Source organism: Colletotrichum jinshuiense, chromosome 5 (genome assembly GCF_051148585.1).
Source record: "Colletotrichum jinshuiense chromosome 5, complete sequence".
Classification (NCBI taxonomy): Eukaryota; Fungi; Ascomycota; class Sordariomycetes; order Glomerellales; family Glomerellaceae; genus Colletotrichum; species Colletotrichum jinshuiense.
This window is the reverse complement of record NC_139312.1, coordinates 2,482,333-2,504,814: the sequence shown is the minus strand read 5'-3', so window position 1 is coordinate 2,504,814 and position 22,482 is coordinate 2,482,333. Positions and strand designations below refer to the sequence as shown.

The 22,482-nt window shown below is 54.7% G+C and overlaps 6 protein-coding genes across 6 annotated transcripts; 4 read left to right on the top strand and 2 right to left on the bottom strand.

The window, feature by feature from the left end:
• Nucleotides 1-4,478: 4,478 nt before the first annotated feature.
• EsH8_V_000637 (HET domain-containing protein) lies at nt 4,479-6,116 on the top strand (the record flags this gene model as incomplete). Its single annotated transcript, XM_083273153.1, has 1 exon — nt 4,479-6,116. The coding sequence occupies one exon, from the start codon at nt 4,479-4,481 to the stop codon at nt 6,114-6,116; it is 1,638 nt and encodes a 545-aa protein (XP_083125868.1).
• Nucleotides 6,117-6,596: 480 nt separating this feature from the next.
• EsH8_V_000636 (RNA-binding protein) lies at nt 6,597-9,641 on the bottom strand (the record flags this gene model as incomplete). Its single annotated transcript, XM_083273152.1, has 5 exons — nt 6,597-7,790; nt 7,844-8,007; nt 8,061-8,101; nt 9,201-9,539; nt 9,598-9,641. The coding sequence occupies 5 exons, from the start codon at nt 9,639-9,641 to the stop codon at nt 6,597-6,599; spliced, it is 1,782 nt and encodes a 593-aa protein (XP_083125867.1).
• A 755-nt stretch (nt 9,642-10,396) lies between these two features.
• EsH8_V_000635 (GTPase-activating protein GYP1) lies at nt 10,397-12,558 on the top strand (the record flags this gene model as incomplete). Its single annotated transcript, XM_083273151.1, has 7 exons — nt 10,397-10,438; nt 10,496-10,514; nt 10,627-10,636; nt 10,689-10,811; nt 10,865-11,322; nt 11,369-12,252; nt 12,301-12,558. 7 exons carry the CDS (start codon nt 10,397-10,399, stop codon nt 12,556-12,558), a joined length of 1,794 nt encoding a protein of 597 aa, XP_083125866.1.
• A 445-nt stretch (nt 12,559-13,003) lies between these two features.
• EsH8_V_000634 (uncharacterized protein) lies at nt 13,004-14,734 on the top strand (the record flags this gene model as incomplete). The annotated part of the gene is made up of 4 exons (XM_083273150.1): nt 13,004-13,630; nt 13,739-13,974; nt 14,029-14,377; nt 14,429-14,734. The coding sequence occupies 4 exons, from the start codon at nt 13,004-13,006 to the stop codon at nt 14,732-14,734; spliced, it is 1,518 nt and encodes a 505-aa protein (XP_083125865.1).
• A 548-nt stretch (nt 14,735-15,282) lies between these two features.
• Nucleotides 15,283-17,240, top strand: EsH8_V_000633 (serine--tRNA ligase SES1; the record flags this gene model as incomplete). Its single annotated transcript, XM_083273149.1, has 10 exons — nt 15,283-15,403; nt 15,505-15,922; nt 16,006-16,137; nt 16,194-16,349; nt 16,420-16,569; nt 16,627-16,653; nt 16,707-16,792; nt 16,843-16,901; nt 16,984-17,007; nt 17,064-17,240. The coding sequence occupies 10 exons, from the start codon at nt 15,283-15,285 to the stop codon at nt 17,238-17,240; spliced, it is 1,350 nt and encodes a 449-aa protein (XP_083125864.1).
• Nucleotides 17,241-17,889: 649 nt separating this feature from the next.
• EsH8_V_000632 (MRC1-like domain-containing protein) lies at nt 17,890-21,951 on the bottom strand (the record flags this gene model as incomplete). The annotated part of the gene is made up of 2 exons (XM_083273148.1): nt 17,890-18,931; nt 18,983-21,951. 2 exons carry the CDS (start codon nt 21,949-21,951, stop codon nt 17,890-17,892), a joined length of 4,011 nt encoding a protein of 1,336 aa, XP_083125863.1.
• Nucleotides 21,952-22,482: the final 531 nt, after the last annotated feature.

The following is a 22,482-nucleotide window of genomic DNA, read 5'->3' as shown; positions in this document are numbered from 1 at the left end:
CCTCCAGTGCCGGGGGACACGAGTAACTTTCCCGATTCGGGGGACAGGAGCGTCTCCGAGACCTGTCCTCCGCCCCTTATTGGAAAATCGCACTTGGGCCCTCAATCACTACGCATTCTTGGGGGAAGGGGTGGTGGGGGGAGGGGGGAGGGGGATTACGATATTTGGTTTTTGCGAGACATTGTTTGCTTGCTTGCTTGCCCGACTTTGTGGGGTGTTTGCTTTTTCGGGGAGTTTCTATCTTTAATTCTTTTTGTCGATTTTTATTTTTCTTCCTTCCTCAGAAGGGGGGAAAGGGGGGGGCTCGGGAGCGGGTTGTGTTTTCCTTTTTCCTGGACGGGTTGATGTGGGTAGTTTCTTGCGTCTAATCTGACAAGCTAAAACAACCCAAGTTTAAAAATAAAGAAATAAAACTGGATTTTATTTTCTGCTATACCATAGCCGACCGACAAGACGAAACAGGAGAGAGGCAGTCAGCAATGAACCGGCGACGATGGAGGGACGGGGGGTGAGTGGGTGGGCTAGGCAGGTAAGGCGGGGGGCCGGGGTCCCGGAGGGGTGGGATTGAGGAGCAGGAAGGAAGAGAAGCATGAGATGGGGGGGGGGGGGGGCGTGGTCCGCCATGCGAGCTGGATTTGATACCTGGTTGTGTAGATGATGCGGGTTGAGAGACGGGCTGCGTCGATCGACGATCCTTGCTCAAAGGGAGGTTAGGTAGGTAGGTAGTTTGGACGGGGTGTGCAAGTGTGTGTGTGCGTATGAAAGGTGTGTGGGTTTGCGGGAAGTTTTTTCTTTGGTCGATGGGCTTCTCCTTTGGCCTTTCTCCCACTCTTTTTTTCTCTCTTTGACGTGGGTTTCTGCCGCCATGCTTTCTTTTTTTTCTTTCAATATTTTTTTTTGCCTTGGAGCAGGGGTGGATGGAAGGGGAGGGGGGGAGGAAGTTTGGTAGAGGAAGCAGGGCTTGCTTGGTTATTTTGCTTTTTCTCTCCTTTCGGGCATAGACGCCCGCTGCAGGAGTGCGGCAGGCGGAAGATAGAGAGAGAGAGAGAGAGGATATGCATGTGTGCGAAAGAGGAAGAGCAGAGGCGGGGGGGGGGAAGGGGATTGGATGGATGAGCGAATGGATGGGTTTGGGTTTACTATTACCGCACCTTGGGCACGGATGAGTTTGTTACTATTATTATTGTTTTTTTTTTTTGTCTTTCTTGTATTATTTGTTGTTGTTATCATTATTATCATCATCATTGTTATATTACTGCTGTTATGATCATTCTTATTGTTTCGTTTTACGAGCTCTTCGGCATTGTACCACACCGGCACATGCGCGCGCACGCACACATCAAGCCGTTGAAAGAGGAATGCTGGGCGAGACTTTGGGGCTTGAAAAGGGCTTAGACTGACACCCCGGTCTCCCCCCCCAATCGTTCAACCCTCCCCCCAAAAGGATGCTTGTCGTTTTTTTCCCTCCATTGCTTATTCTCCATCTTTCTGCCGTAGCGGCAGGAAGATGGGCAGGAATGGGTAGAGAGGGAGACAGGCGGATGGAGGTGAGAGAGAGGGGCGCGGCGGCGGGGGGGAGAGGCCGGTGATGGCAACTCGGTGTGAGACTTGCAGGTTCAGAGACCGGGGGCCCGGCGGGCGGGGATGGGGGAAGGGGAAGAGCCCATCATGGAACGGGGCGGCGCGGAGGGAGGCGCGTTTCGATTCTTGTGTTTGCTTTCTCGCTTGCTGTCGTGGAGGCCAAGGTTGGTTAGACGGAAGTCCTCGGTGGTGGGGGTCCTTGGGGCAAGGCGTTTTTGGAGGGCCGTTGACGGCGCGCCCCGGGAGGGCGGCGGTCCGGCTTAGTTAGCCCCATGGCCTGGGGGTCCGCATGCCGAAAGTCATACTCCGCAACGACCTAGACCTTTAGAGGGGGGGGAGGTCTCAACGCATGTACTACTCTACGCTGTGTTGTCTTTTTTGGCGCTGGTGGCTATGAACAGGTAAGGGATAGCGGCCGGCGGGCGTTGACGTAGGGTTGGGACGGACTGGCATTTCTTGCTTTTTCCTTCCCTTTTTTTCCCTTGTTTCTATGGGGAGGGAAGGCCCTGGTGGATAGAGGCAGGCAAAGACGTGAAGATGAAGATCCTTTCGACAGAAAGGGTTAGAAGCTCGCTGGTACGGTTTATCGACAAGGGGCTACGTGGTCCGGTTTTAGACATTGTCGACGACTTTGGATATCGAGATAGGCCAGGCTTGCCCATCGTGGTAAGGAGACTGGGGGAGCCACTTTGTCCCCATGCAGGGTGTGTGATGTGCAAAAGGACCTTTTACTCGGAGCTGGAGATTTGATTCGACGGAGCAGGGTAGGGCTGAATATCAGGAGAACGGTTACGTCCCTGCTGGACGGGGTCCCGCTCCCCTGCGCGGGCCTAGGTTGCTTTGCTGCCCTGCGGCCGAGACAATGGATTCCTGGGCTCCGCGGATATGTCGGGAATCGTTATGGAAAGATGATGGGGTTTGAGACCTTGGACTCGGAAGGGAGAAGGAAAGGGATGGGTGCTTTGGGAGGAGGGGGGAGGGGGGGGCGTTTGGGGCGGTTCGGGTCAAATTCTAGAATCTCGATGAAAGAGAGGCGTTTGTGTCTCTGAGATGGGTGCGTATTCGTATGCAATCAAAGAGAACGCGAGCGAGAGGGTAGAAAGGGTGTGAGACGGAGGACCGGTTAATTGCGGTTGAAGACGAGTGTGGGGGGCAAGGGGCAAGAGATATGCCCGGTGATTTGAAGGCGGATTTGCTTTGTATGGCTTCATTAGTAATCTGGGGTTGTTGGACTCAGATTTTGGCAGGATGAGGGGGGTGTTAGACATGTGGATGGTTGATTTATTTGACAGGTCAAAAAATTGTGACAGCAGAACACACTGTGTGAATGAGTATCGGGCGGTTTCCGGGTGGTGAGGTGGCCATAGGCGTTGCGGTAGGAGACAGTATCGCCATCGGCTGGGTGTTGGAGTTGTAAGACTCGATATGGCCACTTTGGGACCCTATTAGTCAAAGCGTCCGATATCTTGTGGTGAGACACTGAACTAAGTAGCAGGGTCTCAGTTGCAGTTGCTGATTCGCGCAAAGGACAAGCACCACGTTGATCTCCTGTGTCGATGACTCGGGTGACTACAGTCAACCACGGCATAGAAAGGGTCTCCCGAAGCAGTTGAGCCGCTGCATTGCCGTGTCACGTGGATATGGGATATGATGTGTGTATAGGCAGTTGAGGGCCAATGCAGCTTTACCTCTCGTGACAAGAAGAGACTCTGAGTTTTCCGGCATGTAGAATCGTATAGTTGAGCTTTGTTGAAGGGGTTTATCCCGAAACTCACTGCATGGACTGGTATGGTCCTCGATATTGGCGGTTTTCGAAAACTCAAGCCTATGTTTGGTGTTGTGAAAGTGGTAAACTAGTAGTTGCCCGATGTGTGTTCGTAGTTGGATGTGTAACTTCTCCGGACCGGAATACTAATAATAATCATGAACAGACTAGAAACAACACCGTTACTGCAAAAGAAATATATCAACACTGCTATCGTCGGGTCCATGATACAAAGCCAGCATTCCGCAATATCCTGCATCGTGCCTCGAACGCTGGTTATTGTGTCTGTTGGAGAATGGAATATTCGACGTCTCGTCTCTGCAACCTCGTCGCTTAGGTAGTCTGTATGGTGTCCGCAATTAAATGTCCGGCTGTGTCAGCAAGTGGGCATAAGCGATCCCCGGTCCCTGCGACGAGTAGCCCTTGTCATCGCGCATTCAACCTCAAAGCATACCATCCCGGCCACTCAGTTATGATACAGTGATTTGATGTAGCCATTTGATACACCATTAGTGAAGGTGTTTAAAGGGACCAGCGCATGTCCGTCCTCCATGGCGCGCTTGGTGGAACTCCTCTGCTCGTGGCTGCCCGAGCAGGCCAAAGCCAGCGGGATTTACTGCCGGCCTTGTGCCGATATGCTTGGAACAGAGAGCGGTGTTCAGAAACTTTGCTCGCCGGGAGGATATTGCCACCTCACAAAGGAGAACTGTCAGCGAAGCGCTGAGCGTGGGTGTCAGCTGTGCAGCATCATCTATGACCGTGGATGGAGGACACACAGGCTGAGAGGCGACGGCACGTATTCTGTGCCACCGGCCGAACCAAGTTGTCTAGACTACTGGACGATGCCGAAAAGTCTGTACTTTTTCAGCCAGAAGTCGGATAAGAGAGCTAGCGAAGGATTGCCCGAGTGGGGAGACAAGTCGAGTTCGAATGGGGGTTTTGACGGCGTTGGATGGCTTGTCGGGAGGATTCTTTCTCAAACACGCACCCGTGTCAAATTCTGGTCTCACGTTGTCACCTTCGCTCTGTTGGCACCTCCAGGTATATCTTACTATTAGGACTCTTCCCTTCAGGAAGATCGCTGATATTGTGAATAGATGCTGCAGCGGCAAAACCACTTCCTCGCCGACCCATGGTCGACACGTTTCTGGCTGATCATGTAATGTCCGGCGTGACTCAGTGGATCAAGGACTGTACATCGGGGGGGCACGAGGACTGTGTAAGTCCCGGGAACCCTAGATTGCCGAGTCGTGTGCTCGACGTCGGTGACGCTGGAAGCGCCACTGTGAGGCTTTACACGAGCAGAGTTGACGAGCGGGGCGAGTACGTTACGCTCAGCTACTGCTGGGGAGGGCCTCAACCCCTTACGACGAATAGAGCCAACTACGAGGAGCTATCAAATGGCATCATAGTCGTGCAACTGCCAAAGACTCTCCAGGATGCCGTGATTGCAACGCGTCGACTGGGATTCCGTTTTCTCTGGATAGACGCGCTATGCATCGTCCAAGACGACGAGGAGGACAAGGCTAGAGAGATGGGAAATATGGGGACGATATACCGGAACGCTACGGTCACCATCGCTGCGGCGCGCTCAAGAAGTGCGTCTTCTGGGTTTCTAGAACCAGACCTGGCACGCGTGCAGACGGATTCGTGCAAAATGCCAATCCTACTACCCGGAGCAGGTGGCGAACATGGCGAGGTGACTCTGGCAGTTGAGGTAACGAGCTTCGGCCCTAGCCATCCGCTGCTCACCCGAGGCTGGGCGTTTCAGGAAGCTGTGCTTTCTCCGCGGCTCGTGGTTTTCTCCGAGTTCGAGGTCTACTGCCAGTGTAGCCGCCCGGAATTCGCGAGGATGTTCAACAGCGGAAGTGTGCGGCGCCTCAACACAGATCGACTCTACTCCCCCGATAGCCGAACATTCAACGACATGCAAAAGAATCGACGGGAGGAAGGTGACGGTTGGATGAAGGCGAAGTACCTCGCCCAAGCCTGGGAGGAGATGGTCGGGCAGTTCACGCTCCGGGCCTTGACGGACCCGGGCGACAGGCTTCCGGGAGTCCAGGGGCTGGCGAGCGAGCTCGCCACCCACCTTGGGCTTGAGGTCAACAGTGAGTACAAGGTTGGAGTGTGGATGGGCTGTTTGCCGCAACTCCTTTTGTGGAGTAGGAATAACACCCCTACGCTCGATTGGCATGACCGCGCGGAAGCTGCGGGCACCGGCATAGGCTCTCTGCCAGTTTATCGGCCAGGAAGGTCTCCCAAAACGCCTACATGGTCGTGGGCAAGCATCGATTGTCCCGTCATGTTCACTTCTGATGACTGGGACAGGTATACCGCGACAGTATCAGTGGTCCCTTGTGATGTTTCGGGCTTGGCTGCTTCACAAGATACTCGGAAAGTGGATCGTGGAGAGGACGGAGCAATTGTGTTAGAGGTGGAGTGTGAGATGCTCTTCCAGAGCTCAGAGCAAGTCGCAGAAGCTCAGTCGTCCGCGAAAGTCAGGGTTATTATGGACCTCGAGACAGACGAGCAGGCGACCAACTCGGATGGCGTCTACTACATGTTACTCTGCAAAAATGTTGGACCTGAGATGTGGACACCGGATGTAACCCCTGCAGGCGCTTTATTGCTCTGGTATGTATCGGGCTTGGTTGTGCAGAAAGTTGGGCAGGGCGTCTTTAAGAGACTGGGTTACTTCAGATGGGATATTGGAGAGTCTGTGGAGGATGAGATTAGCTTTGGGCGCCGGAGCCTTGCTAGGCTTGTATGATATCCCAAGTGCACAAGTGCATACAGGGCGCTCTGGCGGGAAGTTGTTGACTGCCGTTGCCGTTGCCGTTGAATCTTACTTCACAATGATCATGACTTCACAGGTTTCATTCAGGGGCCACCGTGGAACATAGACCCGGATTAATGGTTGATGTTTCCCTCTGATTGGAGTATAGTACAGGATTCCCGGATAATGTGCAAAGGAAAATCGAAAAGTTGCGGAAGTAATGATCAAAGCCGGCCAACCCAGACCAATATCCCCAAAGTCATGCCCCTTCCATTCCTCATCTCGAGGGAACGTGAAGCCTTTTCCCGTGACTGTGGTACTCTACCGCCAGATTTGTAGTTTTTGTTCTCTCTAATCCCCTCAAAGGCCATAAGGGGTCTCTCCTTGTTGTACGCGCCGTTGAATTGGACCCAGGCTTTCCTTTGCACTCTCCAAAGTCGCAGGCTATCCACGCATCCATACAATTGACGTTTACTAGCGCTGGTAGGGGTGGAAACCGCGGTTTGCGCTCCGTCCGCCGCCGCGATAGTTGGCTCCGGGTCTACCTGCGTTCTTGGGTCCCGTGGGAGCGTTGGCAGGTGGGGCGTGCGCAGGGTCAGGAGATCCTTGATGGGAGCCCCCGTGAGAGCCCCCGTGGGAACCGCCACGGTGTCCGCCCCTGAAACCTCCCCGGCCGCCTTGATTCATGTTGGGTTGCGGCACGTCGTCGTACATACCTTCCCATGACGTCGGAGCGCCACCGCCGCCGCCCATGGCGTAGGCGCCTTGGTTGTACTGCTCGCGGGCAGCAGCACCACCACCGCCGGCGCCGGCGCCGCCTCCTCGACGCGGGCCCTGTCCGCCATGTTGTTGTTGCGGTTGCTGTTGTTGCTGCTGTTGCTGCTGCTGCTGCTGTTGAGGCTGACTTCCTTGAGACGGATCGAACATTTGTTGCTGTGGGCTGAAGCTGCCACTGGGCCCGGTTGGGGGGCCGCCTTGCTGGCCCATCTGTTGCTGCATTTGTTGCTGCATTTGCTGCATTTGCTGCATTTGCTGCATCATTTGCGGCGTCATGTTGCCCATCATGCCTTGTTGGCCATTGCCGCCTCCGCCGCGGCCCATCATCTGATTCTGCATTTGTTGCATCTGTTGCATCTGCATCATCTGCTGCATCATGGCCGGGTTCATAGGACCCATGCCGCGGCTCATGGCCATTTGCTGTTGCATCATGGCGAAGTATTGTTGCATCCGCTGGAAGTATTGGGCCATGACCTGTGGCGTCATGCCTCCAGTAGCACCCATCTGACTGGCTCCCATGCCACCTTGTCCACTGGCTCCGTTGTCGTCGCCCTTCCTGAACTTGCCGCCGCCGCTGCGGCGTGCTGCCTCTTCTTCTTCTCTGAGATTGCCTCGCGGCTGTGCCTTCTTAACTTCAATTGGCTTTCCATGGATTTCAAGGCTGGTGCTCAAGCATGCATCAACACCGGCTTCGCTCTCAAATGTGACGAAACCGAACCCACGAGGACGGCCAGTGTCCTTGTCCATCATCAAGGTTGCGTCGACGACGCGGCCAAATTGAGCAAAGTAGTCCTTGAATTCTTGGTCCGTAGTGTCTTGGCTGACGCCGCCGACGAAAATCTTGCTCGTCTTTTCCTGCTCGTCTCGGGGGATTGCGCGCTTGGGATCGATCTGGTGTCCATTAGCATTAAGTCCTTGGCCAAAGACTTTAGGTAGACACTTACGATCTTGCCGTCCAAAAAGTGTTCCTTGACCATAACAATGTTGACTGTTTTGGGATCCCTGAATGTCAGGAAACCGAAACCTCTCGATCGGCCGGTGCTACTGTCTCTCATGACGGTGCACTCGACGACCTCGCCGAATTGCGAAAAGTAGTCTCTCAGGGACTCTGTCGGCGATTAGCAAAACGGATGATGGCTGACGTACGCACGCGCAACTTACGATCTGTCGTCTCCCAATTCAAGCCACCGATAAACATCTTTCTATGAACCAAATACATTAGCAAACCAATCAATGGCATCGAAACCAGTGCATATGTGCTATTATTCAGGGCATAACAGGGGTAGAAGCTGCAAATGACTAGGACAATTTCGGCGCAAGCAGTCAGAGAGCCAGTTTCGCACGGCACAGGCATGCCATGGAGTGGGCGGCCTTTAAGTCGACGAATGGCACGTCGATGATGGCTCTGTTTCCCCCATTGGCGTCGCAGGTTGAAAAGCGATTGATAGCTCGGCATTGTTCGGCTGACTTGGACAGCCTGGTGCCCCTCATCCAAGAGTCATCCGCCTTAGCGTCAGTGATGGATTTAGACAGCAATGCGCTTAAGAGTTGATCATCAACATGACGCGTGCCGGCTGATTTGCTTCGATTTCAAGACCTCAAGCGCGAGGTTTGGGTACTTCAGATCCCGGCCAAAGCCACAGTAGTTGTTGTTGGATAGTAGTGCCAGCCAGCCACAGAAACTCTCTCACATCTGGGGAGAATTGCGGAGCGGATAGCCTGGTCATTGTCGAATGTTTCGTGTCTTTTGCTATCGTCAAGTCTCTGCTAGCTCTAGCTTCGAGCGCTATCCGCTGCTAATCTTGCTACAGCAGCCAAAGAACGCAGACGGTTCTCGTCGTGCTCTAAAAGACCATCTGCGACTGGGCTATAGAAGGCGCACGAGGGTGCCCCTGATCTGACTGACTGATGACTGACTATCGGCGGTATATCTCGGCGATCTCAGGCTGCTTTTCCAGCTGACTTTGTGCGGCACCTCTTTCTGGCTTCTCTTTCTGCTCTTTTCAGGCTTCTCTTGTGTTCTTTGTCTTTTCCCTTGGCGCTCGATGGCCCTGAAGAGTACTTCCAAAGAAGCGGCAGACCGACATCTTCTGGCGTTGCCCTCTCTTGTCCTTCCAAGTCCCTTAGACCAAACGGGTCTGATTCGAGATCCCATTGGGCCCACTGACGCCCAAGTTCCCTCAAACAGCAGCATAGCAGCTGCAGATTAATCGGCTCAAGGCATGCAACCTTACGGTGGGTGCCTTGGGTTTGGGTTGTGAAATAAATGCAAACATCATGCACGAGCAAATAATCACTTACCCGTCTTCCTTAGCACTCGGGTTCTTAGCCGTGCTTGTTGAGTATGTAGGTTCTTCATGTTTGATGGTGCCAAGGCCGTTCGACGGCGGAACGTGGGTGCTACCACCGCCGCCAACACTGTCGCCTCCTAGGTTGAAGTCCACCTCATCGTCATCGTCGTCTTCTTCATACCTCATCTGGTCATCGCCGCCGCCGCCGCCGCCGCCGCCATAGTCCGGTTCGGCTGACGGAGGCGGCTCAGCATATGTCTCAATACTCTGCTGGGGAGCAGCGGGAGGTGCAGGGGCAGGCGCGGGCTCTTGAGCAACGGCTGGCTTCGCCGAAGTATCATCGTCGTAGCTGCGGTACGGATCAGCATCTTAATCAGATATGGCAGGCAACAGCTGTTGCCACTCACAGGTCGGCGAAGAGGTCCTCCTCGAAGTTCTCGGGCTCAGTCATCTTGCCGGTGATTGAGAAATCGTGGAAAGGAGAGGATCGGCTGCTTGAGGTTATACACTTCTCGATACGGCCGAGAGATGCAATGAAAAGGACTGGGGAGGAAGTAACGAACGCGATGGGGGTGATGTCGTCGTGTAGCAGCGATTGTTTGGATATTTCTTAGGCAGAGTGGAGGAGAAGCAGGGTGGAGCAGAGGGAGGAAGCGGAGCCAATGAGGACTCTCAATCCAATCAGAGCTACAAAGGCTGGGGAAAGGCCCAAACCATCGGCTAACCTTGGACGTCCGTGGGCCGGGAGCAAACCTCAGCTGGCCACGTGACCGGTGTCAGTGCTGCGGACGGATGTCTACTGGGGATAGTTTGCTAGTTCATGCAAGGTACCAGGAATGTTTGAGCCTACCGCCGCTCGGAAGACCGCAGAATTACCCCTTGCGAGACCTTCTTCTGTCATAATCTTTCTTCCGTTGCTTGTTCGTTACCTCGACATCCTGGCCGAGGCAAAAAAAGGCAGAAATAAGCATCGGAGCTAGCAAATATAACTGCATCAAGCCGCTTCAGCCACAGTAAACCGTAAGAAGCCACAGTGACCTCCTCTGCAGAGTTGCTCCACTTCGACTGCTGCTCAAAGCGGCGGGCAGTACACTAATGTGAAGCAAGGGTCCGGCCACTGATCACTTGCTCGGAGCTCAGGCGACTCGTCTGGCGCATCTCAACACAAGACACACAATGACACGGTCTCAATAGAGAAGCAACACCATGTTCTCTTCTTCAGGGAGTGGGAAGAAGCCCTCGCAACAGGTAAGCCCCTCTTTGCTCCTGTACGAAGCCGACATCGCATGCTAAACTGCCCCGCAGCAGGAAATGGTCCAAGTTGGTGGGTTCCGTCACATCTCTACCATCTCCCGATGCCCGTCGCTGCAGAGGCTCGGGGCTCGAGAATAAGCTCGGAAACACTTGGCTAACTTGAATTCTTGGTCGCGGCGCAGACCGATCAGAGTATGTTGGGTTGGCAGCATCGCGGACGCAGTCCGGAACTGACTTGGGGTAGTTCTGCATCACCGTTTTGGAAACCGCCCCCACGCGAGAATACACCCAAAAGGACAGGTCGTGACCCTGGACTCGTCGTTGGAGCCGCCTATTCGCATGCCGATATCCTCAAATTTGACGCTTTGTGCGATCCTCTACCGCCCTTGAGGCGAGACGACCCCGCTAACTCGAGTCTAGGAACCTGTCAAACTCATCATCCAGACCGAAAACCCCTCCCTCCTCACATTCAACCAAAGGACGGCCTAGTGATGCCTCCCCCCCCTCGCGGCCTGGGTCAGGCCTGTCGTCGCCTCCGATCAAGAGCTATATAAACTTCCTTTCCAACACCAACGATGACTGGAAGGCGGACGAAGACGAGGAGGATATGATGGGGTACGAGGATGACGATGGCGATGACTTCGGCTTGCCCAGTTTGTCCAACATGAAGAGACGAACGCGCAAGATGGCGGCGCAAAATAGGACGGCCCCGAACGGAAGCCTTTCACCGATGGTCGATTCTTTTGGGCTCGGACTTCATACCAGGAGATATTCGAACAGTGCGGATATTGCCATTGAGAGACCTGCGCCAACCTATCCGATGCCGAAGAAGAGCGAGGGAAAGATTTTGAGGCCGCAGTACAAAGAGATTTTGAGGGGTAGGTACTATTGCAAACACCTTCTGGACCGCGCTGATTGCGACAGATCCGGCGAACGCCTTGCATCTAATTGACCACCCCGCCGTACCCGCCAACGCGACACCTAAGGAGATAGACGCGGCCAATTCCAGAATAACTCGGATTAACAAGTTTAAAAAGCTTCTTCAGGCTTCGACAATACCTCTACAGGAGCTCCGACAGCTGGCTTGGTCTGGCATACCACAAGAGGTTCGTGCCATGACATGGCAACTCCTTCTGAGCTATCTACCGACAAATAGTGAGAGAAGGGTCGCGACTCTGGAGAGAAAACGAAAAGAGTACCTTGACGGAGTTCGACAGGCCTTCGAGCGCGGGGGCGGAGGCGGCGGCGGCGGCACAAGCACCGCTCCACCAGGAAAAGCCAGAGGTCTCGATGAGGCGATCTGGCATCAGATCAGCATTGACGTTCCGAGGACGAACCCCCACATTGAGCTTTATTCATATGAGGCGACTCAGCGATCCTTGGAGCGCATCTTATACCTTTGGGCTGTACGACATCCTGCCAGTGGCTACGTGCAGGGCATCAATGACCTGGTGACGCCTTTCTGGCAGGTGTTTTTGAGCACCTACATCGCCGACTCTAACATAGAATCGGGCATGGATCCGGGTCAGCTGCCCAAGCCAGTGCTAGATGCTGTGGAGGCAGACTCGTTCTGGTGTTTGACAAAACTTCTTGACGGCATCCAAGACCACTACATTGTGGCACAACCAGGCATACAAAGGCAAGTTACAGCTTTGCGCGACCTTACGGCGCGTATCGATGCCGGTCTAGCGAAGCATCTGGAAAAAGAAAACGTGGAGTTCATTCAGTTTAGTTTCCGGTGGATGAATTGTCTATTGATGCGGGAGATAAGTGTGCGGAATACGATCAGGATGTGGGACACATACTTGGTAGGCGCAGCCCTTGTTCCCCGATTACATTGTTCTAACCGACTACAGGCCGAGGAGCAAGGCTTCTCGGAATTCCATCTTTATGTGTGCGCGGCCTTCTTGGTCAAGTGGTCGGATAAGCTGGTCAAGATGGATTTCCAGGAAATCATGATGTTTTTGCAGAGCCTGCCGACAAAGTCATGGACGGAAAAGGACATTGAATTGTTGTTGAGCGAGGCATTCATTTGGCAGAGTCTGTTCAAGGGCTCTTCGGCACACTTGAGGGGACAGCCAAGTCGTACGCCTTCGGCAAACCTGCAGTTGTAGGTCCTTTTCCATTGTCCATTTTTGGTATCCAAGCTGCAAGACATCCGTGATGAGAAAGGATGTGAGACAGGAATGAGAATGAGGCGTCCGGGATTTGTCTAGGCAAAGGCAATATGTAATCTTAAGACAGTAGCAGCGGCACTCTACTGGCCTTCCCCAGAAATGATGGGATTAATACAGTGCATCGCACAGTGTCGAAACTGTACACACACTATCGTTTTTAATTGGGCCGTAGTCGCTTGACGTGCTGCTGCAACGAAGCTATCCCTGCAGCTTCGTTCCCCAATCAACGCGCCTTCTTCGTAGCTCCCGCGTCGTACCACAGACAAAGGTACTCGTTTCTCTTTCCTTCTACAGCTCATCCTTTTTTTCCCATCCTTCCCGAAAGATTCTACTCTTTCTGTCATTCAATAATCATCCCACGAATCTGACTCAATTGACCACGATGGCCGACGCAACGGAACAAACTACGATTGCCGCAGAGGTCCCCGCCGCCGAGGTCCCTGTCGCCGCCCCAGCTGCAGAGGTCCCCGTCGCAAACCCAGAGACCAAGCAAGATGCGCCCGCACAATTTGATACACCAGCCACCATCGGCGAAGAATCCGAGGAGGACGCCAACTCCAAGAAGGTGACCCTTGCGGACTTGTCGGCCAAGGGCACTGCGCTTTACGCGAAGAAGCAGTACGAAGATGCCGCCGAGTGCTTCACAAGAGCAGCTGAGCTGCAGGACGAGATCAACGGCGAGATGCATCCCAAGAACGCCGAGATCCTGTTCCTTTACGGTCGCAGCGTGTTCAAAGTTGGCCAGAGCAAGAGCGACGTGCTGGGAGGCAAGGCCAGCGGCGAGAAGAAGGCAGAAAAGCCAAAATCCAAGGCGCCTAAGAAGGCCGCAGCCGAACCCGCACCGGCCGATGCGCCCACCGATACAGAGGCGCAGAGAGTAACAGAGGAAGGCGTTGCGATTGTCGCAAGTGAGGGAAGCGGTGCGAAACCGGAGGACAAGGTTGAGGAGAAGCCTCTCTTCCAGTTCACTGGTGACGAAAACTTCGACGATGAATCGGATGAGGACGAGGTAAGCTAGAACCCATCTCCTGGTGCCCCAGGTCCCTCCTGTATTCGGATCCATCCAGGTGGACGAGGATCTGAAAGTATGATGACGTGGAAGCTGACTGTTTGCAAGGCTGAGGGCGAAGGCGACGAGGAAGCGGAAGACGAGGACGATCTCGCTGTGGCATTCGGAGTTCTCGACATGGCCCGCGTACTCTACAGCCGACAATTGGAGCAATTGGAGAAGGAAGAGCCTAATGGCAAGGCGCAGGAACAGGTGAATGGCGATAACCTTACCATTAAGCACGTTAAGGAACGCCTTGCCGATACCCATGACCTGCTTGCCGAGATTTCCCTGGAGAACGAGAGGCAAGCCCTTTGCCTTGGCCCTCGCGACCAGATCAAATGCTAACATGACAGCAGATACCCTGACGCGATTGAGGACTCGCGCAAGTCGTTGACGTACAAGAAGCAATTGTACACTGACGACTCTGAGATCATTGCCGAGGCGCACTTCAAGTTGTCTTTGGCACTCGAATTTGCCTCGGTCACAACCACTCAGGAGGAGGGTGAGAAGGCAGAGAGCAAGCCTTTCGACGAGAAGCTTCGCGAAGAAGCTGCGAACGAACTGGAGGCTGCTATTAACAGCACGAAGTTGAAGCTTCAGAACAAGGAGGTCGAGCTGGCGACGATGGCCTCTCCCGAGGACAATGAGGTCACGAGGGCTACGATTACCGACGTCAAGGACATGATCGCCGACATGGAACAACGGGTAGGCCTTGAGAGCTCATCGTTGAGGATTGTTTTGCTAACTTAAATGCAGCTCATTGATCTTCGTAAGCCGCCAATTGACGTGAACGCTGCGCTCGGTGGCGACGGCGTGGGAGGAATACTCGGCGCGGCCCTCGGCGAGTCGTCGGCACAGACTCAGGCTCGGGTCGAGGAAGCGAAGAAGACTGCGACAGATCTCACGGGTCTTGTCAGGAAGAAGAATAAGGAGGAGCCAAAGCCCGCCGAGGTTCCTGCTATTGCTGAAGAGTCCAATGGCACGAAGCGCAAGGCTGAAGAGCCCGTAGAGGTAGATGACGTGTCGAAGAAGGCCAAGGTTGAGGAAGTGACTCAGGCTTGAGGATCTTGTAACATTGGGTTTTTGGTGAAAAGGGTATCGGGGACCTCGCGCGATGGGAAACACGGTTTGGGTTACTTTTCCTCACGGGTATTCACGGCAGAATTGTACAATAGGTAACACTCACGGAGATGTGATAGGGTATTCGCGCTTCGTGATGGGCGGCATTTCATATTGATGAGCCTCAATTACAGCTATCTCAGGTTGCATCTGGCGGTTTCCGCGTTTTTTGATAGGCTTATTTTGATGCAAAGTGTTACATGCGCGCCTACCCGAGGAGGGTGTGAGAGAGACCCTTGCGGTTGACCGCCTCAGCCCCGCCCCCGCCAAACAACCCCACCACAAGCAACGACAAATTACGACCGGTCAAGTCGTTCCTGAGTCACTTTGGAATAGTCACGCCGAAACAGCTACGAGCCGCCCCTAGAGCCAAGGAACGAGTAGTAGGTACTGGCTGCACAGATATTAGGCGTCTGGATTTATTTATTAACAAGCCAAATTTTCCGCAGCCCACCCCGCCGATTTCCCTCGACCCATCAAAAAACACCATCATGCTCGACCTTCAAGATTTCATCAAGGAGCGCGGCGGTGACCCGGAGAAGATCCGCGACTCCCAGCGCCGCCGTCATGCACCCACCGAGATCGTTGACGAGGTTATAGCCCTGTGGGATGGTACGGACCCCCCGAATGTCTTCCCCCGCTCTCCCGTTAGAAGTCCCGTGGGAATGGAGGGAATAATATGGGCTAACACCTGCCACTCTCGAACCGAACAGACCACCGCAAGACCCAGTACTCCGCGACGCAGATTGGAAGCGAGATCAACGCAGTTCAGAAGGAAATTGGCATGAAGAAGAAGAACAAGGAGAACGCCGATGACCTGCTCAAGAAGAAGGAGGACCTGCAGAAGCAGAAGAAGGACAAGGAGGACGAGGCGACCGCCAAGCTCGTCACCCTCAACGCGAAGGCCAAGAGCATCGGAAACTACGTTCATGAGTCCGTTCCCGTCAGCGATAACGAGGACAACAATGTGACGGAGCGCGAGTGGAAGCCCGAGGCTGGACTCGGTGCCAAGACGGAGCAGACGCTTAGCCATCACCAGATCGTCACCAGATTGGCAGGCTACGACTCCGAGCGCGCGATTAAGCTTGTTGGTCACAGAGGCTACTGCTTGACTGGCTATGGACTGTTCCTGTACGTGTCTGGATATCGGCGAGAACGGGATCGGGAAGTGCTGGGATAATCTTTACGAATGGCTAACATGTTACGAACAACAGCAACCAGGCGCTCATCAACTACGGTCTCGAGTTCCTCTTCAACAGGGGCTACACCCCCAACCAGCCCCCCTTCTTCATGAACCGCAACCAGATGGCCAAGACTGCCCAGCTTGAGGATTTCGATGAGGAGCTGTAGGACATCCCCAGACGACTTGACCCTCTGGATCAAATATTAACTGGTATTATAGGTACAAGGTGACGGGAGATGGCGAGGAGAAGTACCTCATCGCCACCAGCGAACAGCCCCTTTCCGCCCTGCATAGCGAGGAGTGGATCCAGGGCGCCCAGCTGCCGATCAAGTACGCCGGCTACAGCACGTGCTTCCGTAAGGAGGCAGGCAAGCAGTACGTTGACAAATTCTTCAATTACAAGGCTGTATTTTTGAACAGACTAATCTAACAAGGGTTTTAACAGCGGCAAGGAGGCCTGGGGTCTGTTCCGTGTCCATCAGTTCGAGAAGATCGAGCAGTTCATTTTCTGCAAGCCCGAGGACAGCTGGAAGCATTTCGATGAGATGATTTCTGCCTCTGAGGAGTTTTACAAGAGCTTGGGTCTCCCTTACCGGTGAGTTGCATGATAGGGCGCCATCACATAACTATTTGACTGATTTGGCGTTTTTAGGGTTGTGTCTATCGTCTCTGGAGCTCTGTAAGTCGGCGGCGATCCCGCGAAATCTCTATGCACGTCACTAACACACTCAGGAACAACGCCGCCGCCAAGAAGTACGACTTGGAGGCTTGGTTCCCCTTCCAGCAGGAGTACAAGGAGCTTGTCTCTTGCTCCAACTGTGAGATCTCATCAATTCAACTCGAGAGATCAAAACGCTGACAGAAACAGGCACGGATTACCAGACTCGTGAGCTTGAGGTCCGATACGGTGTCAAGAAGGCCAAGGAGGTGAGTCTTTACCACGCACCTAACCCAACAGGCATGAAGACTGATCTTTACTGCTATCAAGGCCCCTGGTGGCGGACGCAAGGAGTACGTCCACGCACTCAACGCTGTAAGTTCACCTCACCTCGCCCAAGAAAGTCCAAGTGAAGCTGACACACCGGCAAGACCCTCTGCGCCACTGAGCGTACCCTCTGCTGCATCCTGGAGAACTACCAGACGCCCGACGGCTTCAAGGTACCCGAGGTGCTGCGCAAGTACATCCCTGGCCAGCCCGAGTTCCTGCCCTACGTCGCCGAGCTGCCCAAGGAGATCACCGTCGTTGCCGGCCAGAAGAAGAAATAGATTACACCAAGCATTTGATGAAGGTTTCGGATTTTGAGGATGGCGATGGATTGATGCGCTTGAAGCCTTGCTACCTCTTTTGGGCCACTTCAAGTTGGGGGGAGGGGGAGGGTAGGAAGGGGAAAGATACACACATACATTACGCTCTACGAAGGTGACATACTCGGGATGCACGGATAGAGCAGAGCAAGTCGATGGAAGAAAGGTTATTCAAGGCCTCGGAACCTGGCTTTGCTGCGGTGCCGTGATTCATCGTTTGGACTTTCACGGAAGGCCCCCCCTCCATCTGACGAAGCCAATGTTCACCGATCGTGCTGAATGAAGCATCATACTTTTTTAAACAAAAATCCCATAACATTTTTTTGGACAACTACTCAAAAGGCTGCAATTGAACACATGTATCCGTGGTTCCTAGCCAGTCAAACTACCCATTGCCCACCCAGACTCAAGAGCGAAAGAGAAGGAATCAAAACATAATGCCATTTCTCCAAAGCCATCCCGGCCACCCAAAAAAAAAAAAAAAAACCTCCGCCTAACCGTTGTTCTTTTCAATAACCCAAATTCGTCACATTTTCATCATGTAAAAACAGGCTCGCCCCACGCCAGCAGCAGCGGCGGGCCCAAAACCCAGGCACACACACGCTGCGCTCTACTCGAACTTGCCAGAGCCAAAGAGACCATTCACGGCGTTGGCTCTCCTCTCCGCGCCCTTCCACTTCCGCGCCTCGCGCCGCTTCTCGTTCTCCTGGATCGCCGCCCTGCGCTCGTTCTCCCTCGCCAGCGCGCTGACGCCGGATCGCTTGCTCGCGTTCTTCTTGATCTTGCCGTCGTCTCCGAACGCGCCGCGGGCGGAAAGGGATGGGGGAGCGTTGGCCGACCCGCCGGATATGCTGCTGACGGAGCTCAGCACGGAGGAGTTCGTCGTCGCCCGGCGGAGCAGGGCCGGGACCTTGAAGCTGCCGGCGGATGCGGACGCGGTGGCGTTGGGCATCGCGTAGGCAAGTTTTGATGATGTTGTGGACATGCTGGAAGACTGGCGCTTGAGGGCCATGCGGTCCACGACTTGGTGGCGGCTGGAGGTTGTCCGGCGGGGGTTCTTGCCGGGGGAGTAATTCTCCTTGTTGCCCCGCGACGTCGAGGGATGGGCCTCGTCGTCTGCCTCGCTGTCCGAGGCGGGGTCCGTCGCGGGGACGACCTCGTTCATGTCCTCGAGCAGGCTCGAGACGGACTCACGGATCTCGCCCAAGTTCGAAGGCTTCTTGCCGTCCTTTGTTCTCCGCTGGTTGGCAGGTGCCCTGTTCGCCATGTTGGAGGCGAGGGGTTGGCGCTGCGCCGTGGGCTGGCTATCTGGCACCGTCTGCGCCTCCTCCTGGGATTGCGAGTCTTCTGTCTCCATCAGCTGGGGCGCGAAGTCGAGGAAGTCCATTTCATCGTCGCTGCCGCGGTCCTCGATGGTGCGGAGGAAAGCCTGGTTGCCAGGCTTTTCGGCAATCTTCTTGATACGCTCGTCGGTGAAGAGGGCTTGCTGCATCTTTTGGAACTGCCGACGCTTCATGCGCCGACGGGCCTCGCCGCCGTCATCAGAGTCTGAGAGGTCGTAATCGGCACCGCGCTTTCGGCGCAGCATGCCGGTTGTGATGTCGTGGAAGAGCTTGTCCACCATTTTCTCATCACTCGCTCGCTCACGATCACTGTGATTTTGTTAGTAAAGCTACACTCGATGTTGGCTCTAGTTGACTTACGCGTAAAGAGCAGCGAGCTTGCGCTCGTCGTCAGCAGTCATGCCTCCCTCGTCGTCAATCATCTCTTTAACGGAGGCGGCATCGTCATCGTCACTGTCCTCGCCATCTGCTCCTCCCAAGCCGGCATATTCGTCCTCAGACTCCTGGGCCTGGTCCTCGACCATCTCCTTGGCCTTGCTCTTCTTGTGGTTGTATTCCTCGGCCTTCTTCTTCTTATTCTGCTTCTCAACCGCCTCCTTCATGACGTTGAAGGCTGTAGTTCTGAAGCCGAATTCGTCTACTTCAGGGCTGGCCCTGGAGGCCTCCTTTTCTTCATCCGCCATGACTGCGGCCGCAACGTCGATCTTCCGGCGCAACTTCCCCCTGCGGACAAGGGGCGAGTCTTGCACCGAATCGACTTCAGCTTCACCGTCAAGAACCATGGTCTCAACGGTCGAGGTAGGCGGTTCGACGAAGCGCTGTCTCAGAGGCGTGTATTCTTGCAACCCTCCATCCTGAGTAGCATCGACGGAAATTTGCGTAGATTCCTCTTCACGCAGGAAACTCTCGAAACCATGAACCTGAGACTGAGTGAAGTGGAGATGCACGCCATCTGCGGAATCTGGTTGCGTCTCGGCTCTCTGAGTGTCGCCGCCCTGGCTGTCAAAAATCATGCTGTCGTTCTGTTGAGTGAGACCAATCAGGTTTGAGTCGGGAAGGCTGTCGAAATCAGGCATTGGCGATTGTGAAGGAATGGTTCCAAGAGCTTCCTGGCTGTCGTCCATGGTGCCAGCAAAGATCTGAGTGAGGCCGAGTCCCGCGGCTCCTGTGACAGGGAGACCAGGAATGAAAGTCTTCTTCGCGGACCGCAGGACCGAAGTAGGAGCGGCAGGCGATTTGGTGTTGGGAGCAGGAGGTGACTGATGAGTGGTGGCAGTCTTCGGCCTTGGTGTTGCCTCGATCCTCTCCTCATCTTCGTCGTCGGATATGATTTGGGTCTTCTTAGACCGACGGACGTTCCTTGTAGGTAGGTCCAACTCATCATCAGACTCGGCGAGATCGCCCTTCTCATGCTCTTCGACTTCAGCCTCAGGGTGCTCCGAGCCGCTGTCATCGGCTTCATTGTCAAATAGAGCGACACCCTCCGTCTCCTCGTCAGATGCGTCGTCATCGGCAACAGCTTCCTCATCTTCGGAGCCAGACAACTCGACTTCGGCGCCTCCATCCACATCCTCATCTGAGCCTTCGTACTCCTCATCATCGCTATCATCCCAGGCGTCGAGCTCGCCATTCTTTCTCTTCTCCTTCTTCTCCTGTTTGGCGGCTTCTCTCTCGCGTTCCATAATCTCCTCGGCCTCTCTTCTGGCCCGGGTGACAATATCCTCGACCTCTTGCATCTCACGTTCGCGCTCCTCCGCAGTCTGCATGACGATGCCCTTGGATTTCAGGTACTCCAGACGCTTTTCCCGCTCCATCTTGGCCTGCTGCCGAGCCCGCTGTTGCAAGCTGAATTGCAGCTCAGCAACAGTCATGGCTGACCTTTCGTCTCGCCTCTTTCTCTCCCTGGTAGGGGATCCGACTTGAGCGAGTCGGCGCAAGGCATGCAGGGAGTTAGACTCCTTCGCTTTCTTGTCGGGAATGCTTTTGAACACCGCCTCGAGCTTGCCATTCATCATGCCGGTGATTTGCAGGTCGTCGTCGTCGTCGAGGTCGACTGACGCAAGGTTTACTGATATCTGGGGCAGCTTGATGCGAACTTGACGCTTCGGCTTGACCTCGTTGGCCAGCATCTTTGGGGGAGACGCAGCGGCCTTGGCCTTGCCTTTGTCGAGTCTTCTCGATGCTTCGAAGACGTCGTCGAGTGAAGGCATACCGTTATCGTTGTCGATGATATCAAGGGGCTGAGCCACTGTTGTAGGTTCTTGAACCTTGGCAGGAGAGACAGCCTTGGCTACGGGCGGAGAGCTGGGCGGCGTCTCGGGGTCCCGCATCTCGGCATCAGTCTGGTGCGCCGAGACGGGGGTTGTTGGGCGGCTCGAGCTCGAGGTCTTGGGGTCGGACTTCGCCTGGGCCCCGTAGTTGAACCGCTGAAGGAAGTCGGCCTTGGTGAACTTCTTCCTCGTCTTGGCCTCGTGGGCAAGCTGCATATTGCGAGCCATGCGCTGCGTCTCGCGGTGCATCTCCTCAACAGCCTTCTTGCCGGCCTTCCTGGTGGGCCTCACCGCCTGGCTGAGCTTCCTACCGCCCTCATCGTCGGTGATGTCGGAGACGTTGCCGCCGTCCTCATCATCAAAGAGGTCGATGTTTGTGGTTTTCTGGCGCTCCATGCGCTCGGCGCGCTTCTGTTCCTCTTCCGCCTCGCGGGCCAGTCTCTCTTGCCGTTTGCGCTCGACAAGCGCCTGGAATCTAGCATTGTTCTTCAGAGAAGGGAGCGACGCGTCGGAATCGGATCCGTCGTTCGCCGCCGCCGCACCGGTCGGCTTTGTGGGTGTCCCTCGGTCCGGGGACACGAAAAGTCCAGGGCTGGACTGCATCGCGGGGCTCTGGGGCGGGGGCGGCGTGGTCTCTCTTGCTTGCTTTCTTTGCAGCCTTCGTGGTGCTACTGGGATGTCGTCTTCGTCTTCTGCGTCTCCCATGGTCGTATCCTCCGCGTCATCGTCGTCGTCGTCGTCGTCGCCTGCAGCTTCCAGACGTTTTTGGATGCGGTCAAGGAAGCTCTCAGGCTCCTCTGAACCCGGGCGCTGGCTGCCGCCCTTTAACTGAGCAGCGAGGCGCCCTCTGGGCCGTCGAGCGACTTCTTCTTCCGAGTCACTGGTTTGTGTGGGTTTCGGGGATGTCCAGCTCTTGCGGCCGGCTTGCTTGGGTTCGTCGTCTTCGGAGCTGGTTTCAATGGCGGCCAAACGGGCCTCGATTCGTGATCTTGGCGAGAGCATCGTCTCTGGCGCCGGGCTTGCGCTGGGCGAGCGCGATGCAGGCTTTTCTGAAGCCATTGCGGGCTGTGATTAAATTGAAAGGGGTACAGTGATGGGTATAATAAAATAAAATAAAGGAAAAGACAAAAATGATGTTGCCCAATGTACTTTGAGGTGCCAATGTTTGCATGAGAGTGTTGTGGTAGAGTTGAGTGGTGGGTGGAGCGGGTGTCAATTAAGATCTATTTGACGCGTCCAGGCGACGCGACGTGTTGGTGTTGGCGGTAGGACGGTCTTATCGCGACCGCGGCACCACTAAACACGCCGATAAGGAGGACTACAATGGTGCAGGACCCACACCGAAGCTCTTATCAGCACAGCTGGGTTCTAAGTTACTCTCACTGTAAAAGCTCCGGCTTCAGGGCAGATGACGGGAACTCACTGAGGGACGGGGATCAATGGCCAGGGGGACGTGGTTGAAGACCGAACCCAGATGCCTACCTCAGGTACACAGGGTACTTAGGATATGTTTTGTGCTTCTCTCGATATTCTCCTCCTTTTTGCTGTGCTTTTTTTCCCCATTTCTCTAACCTTAACTTCCTGGCGGTT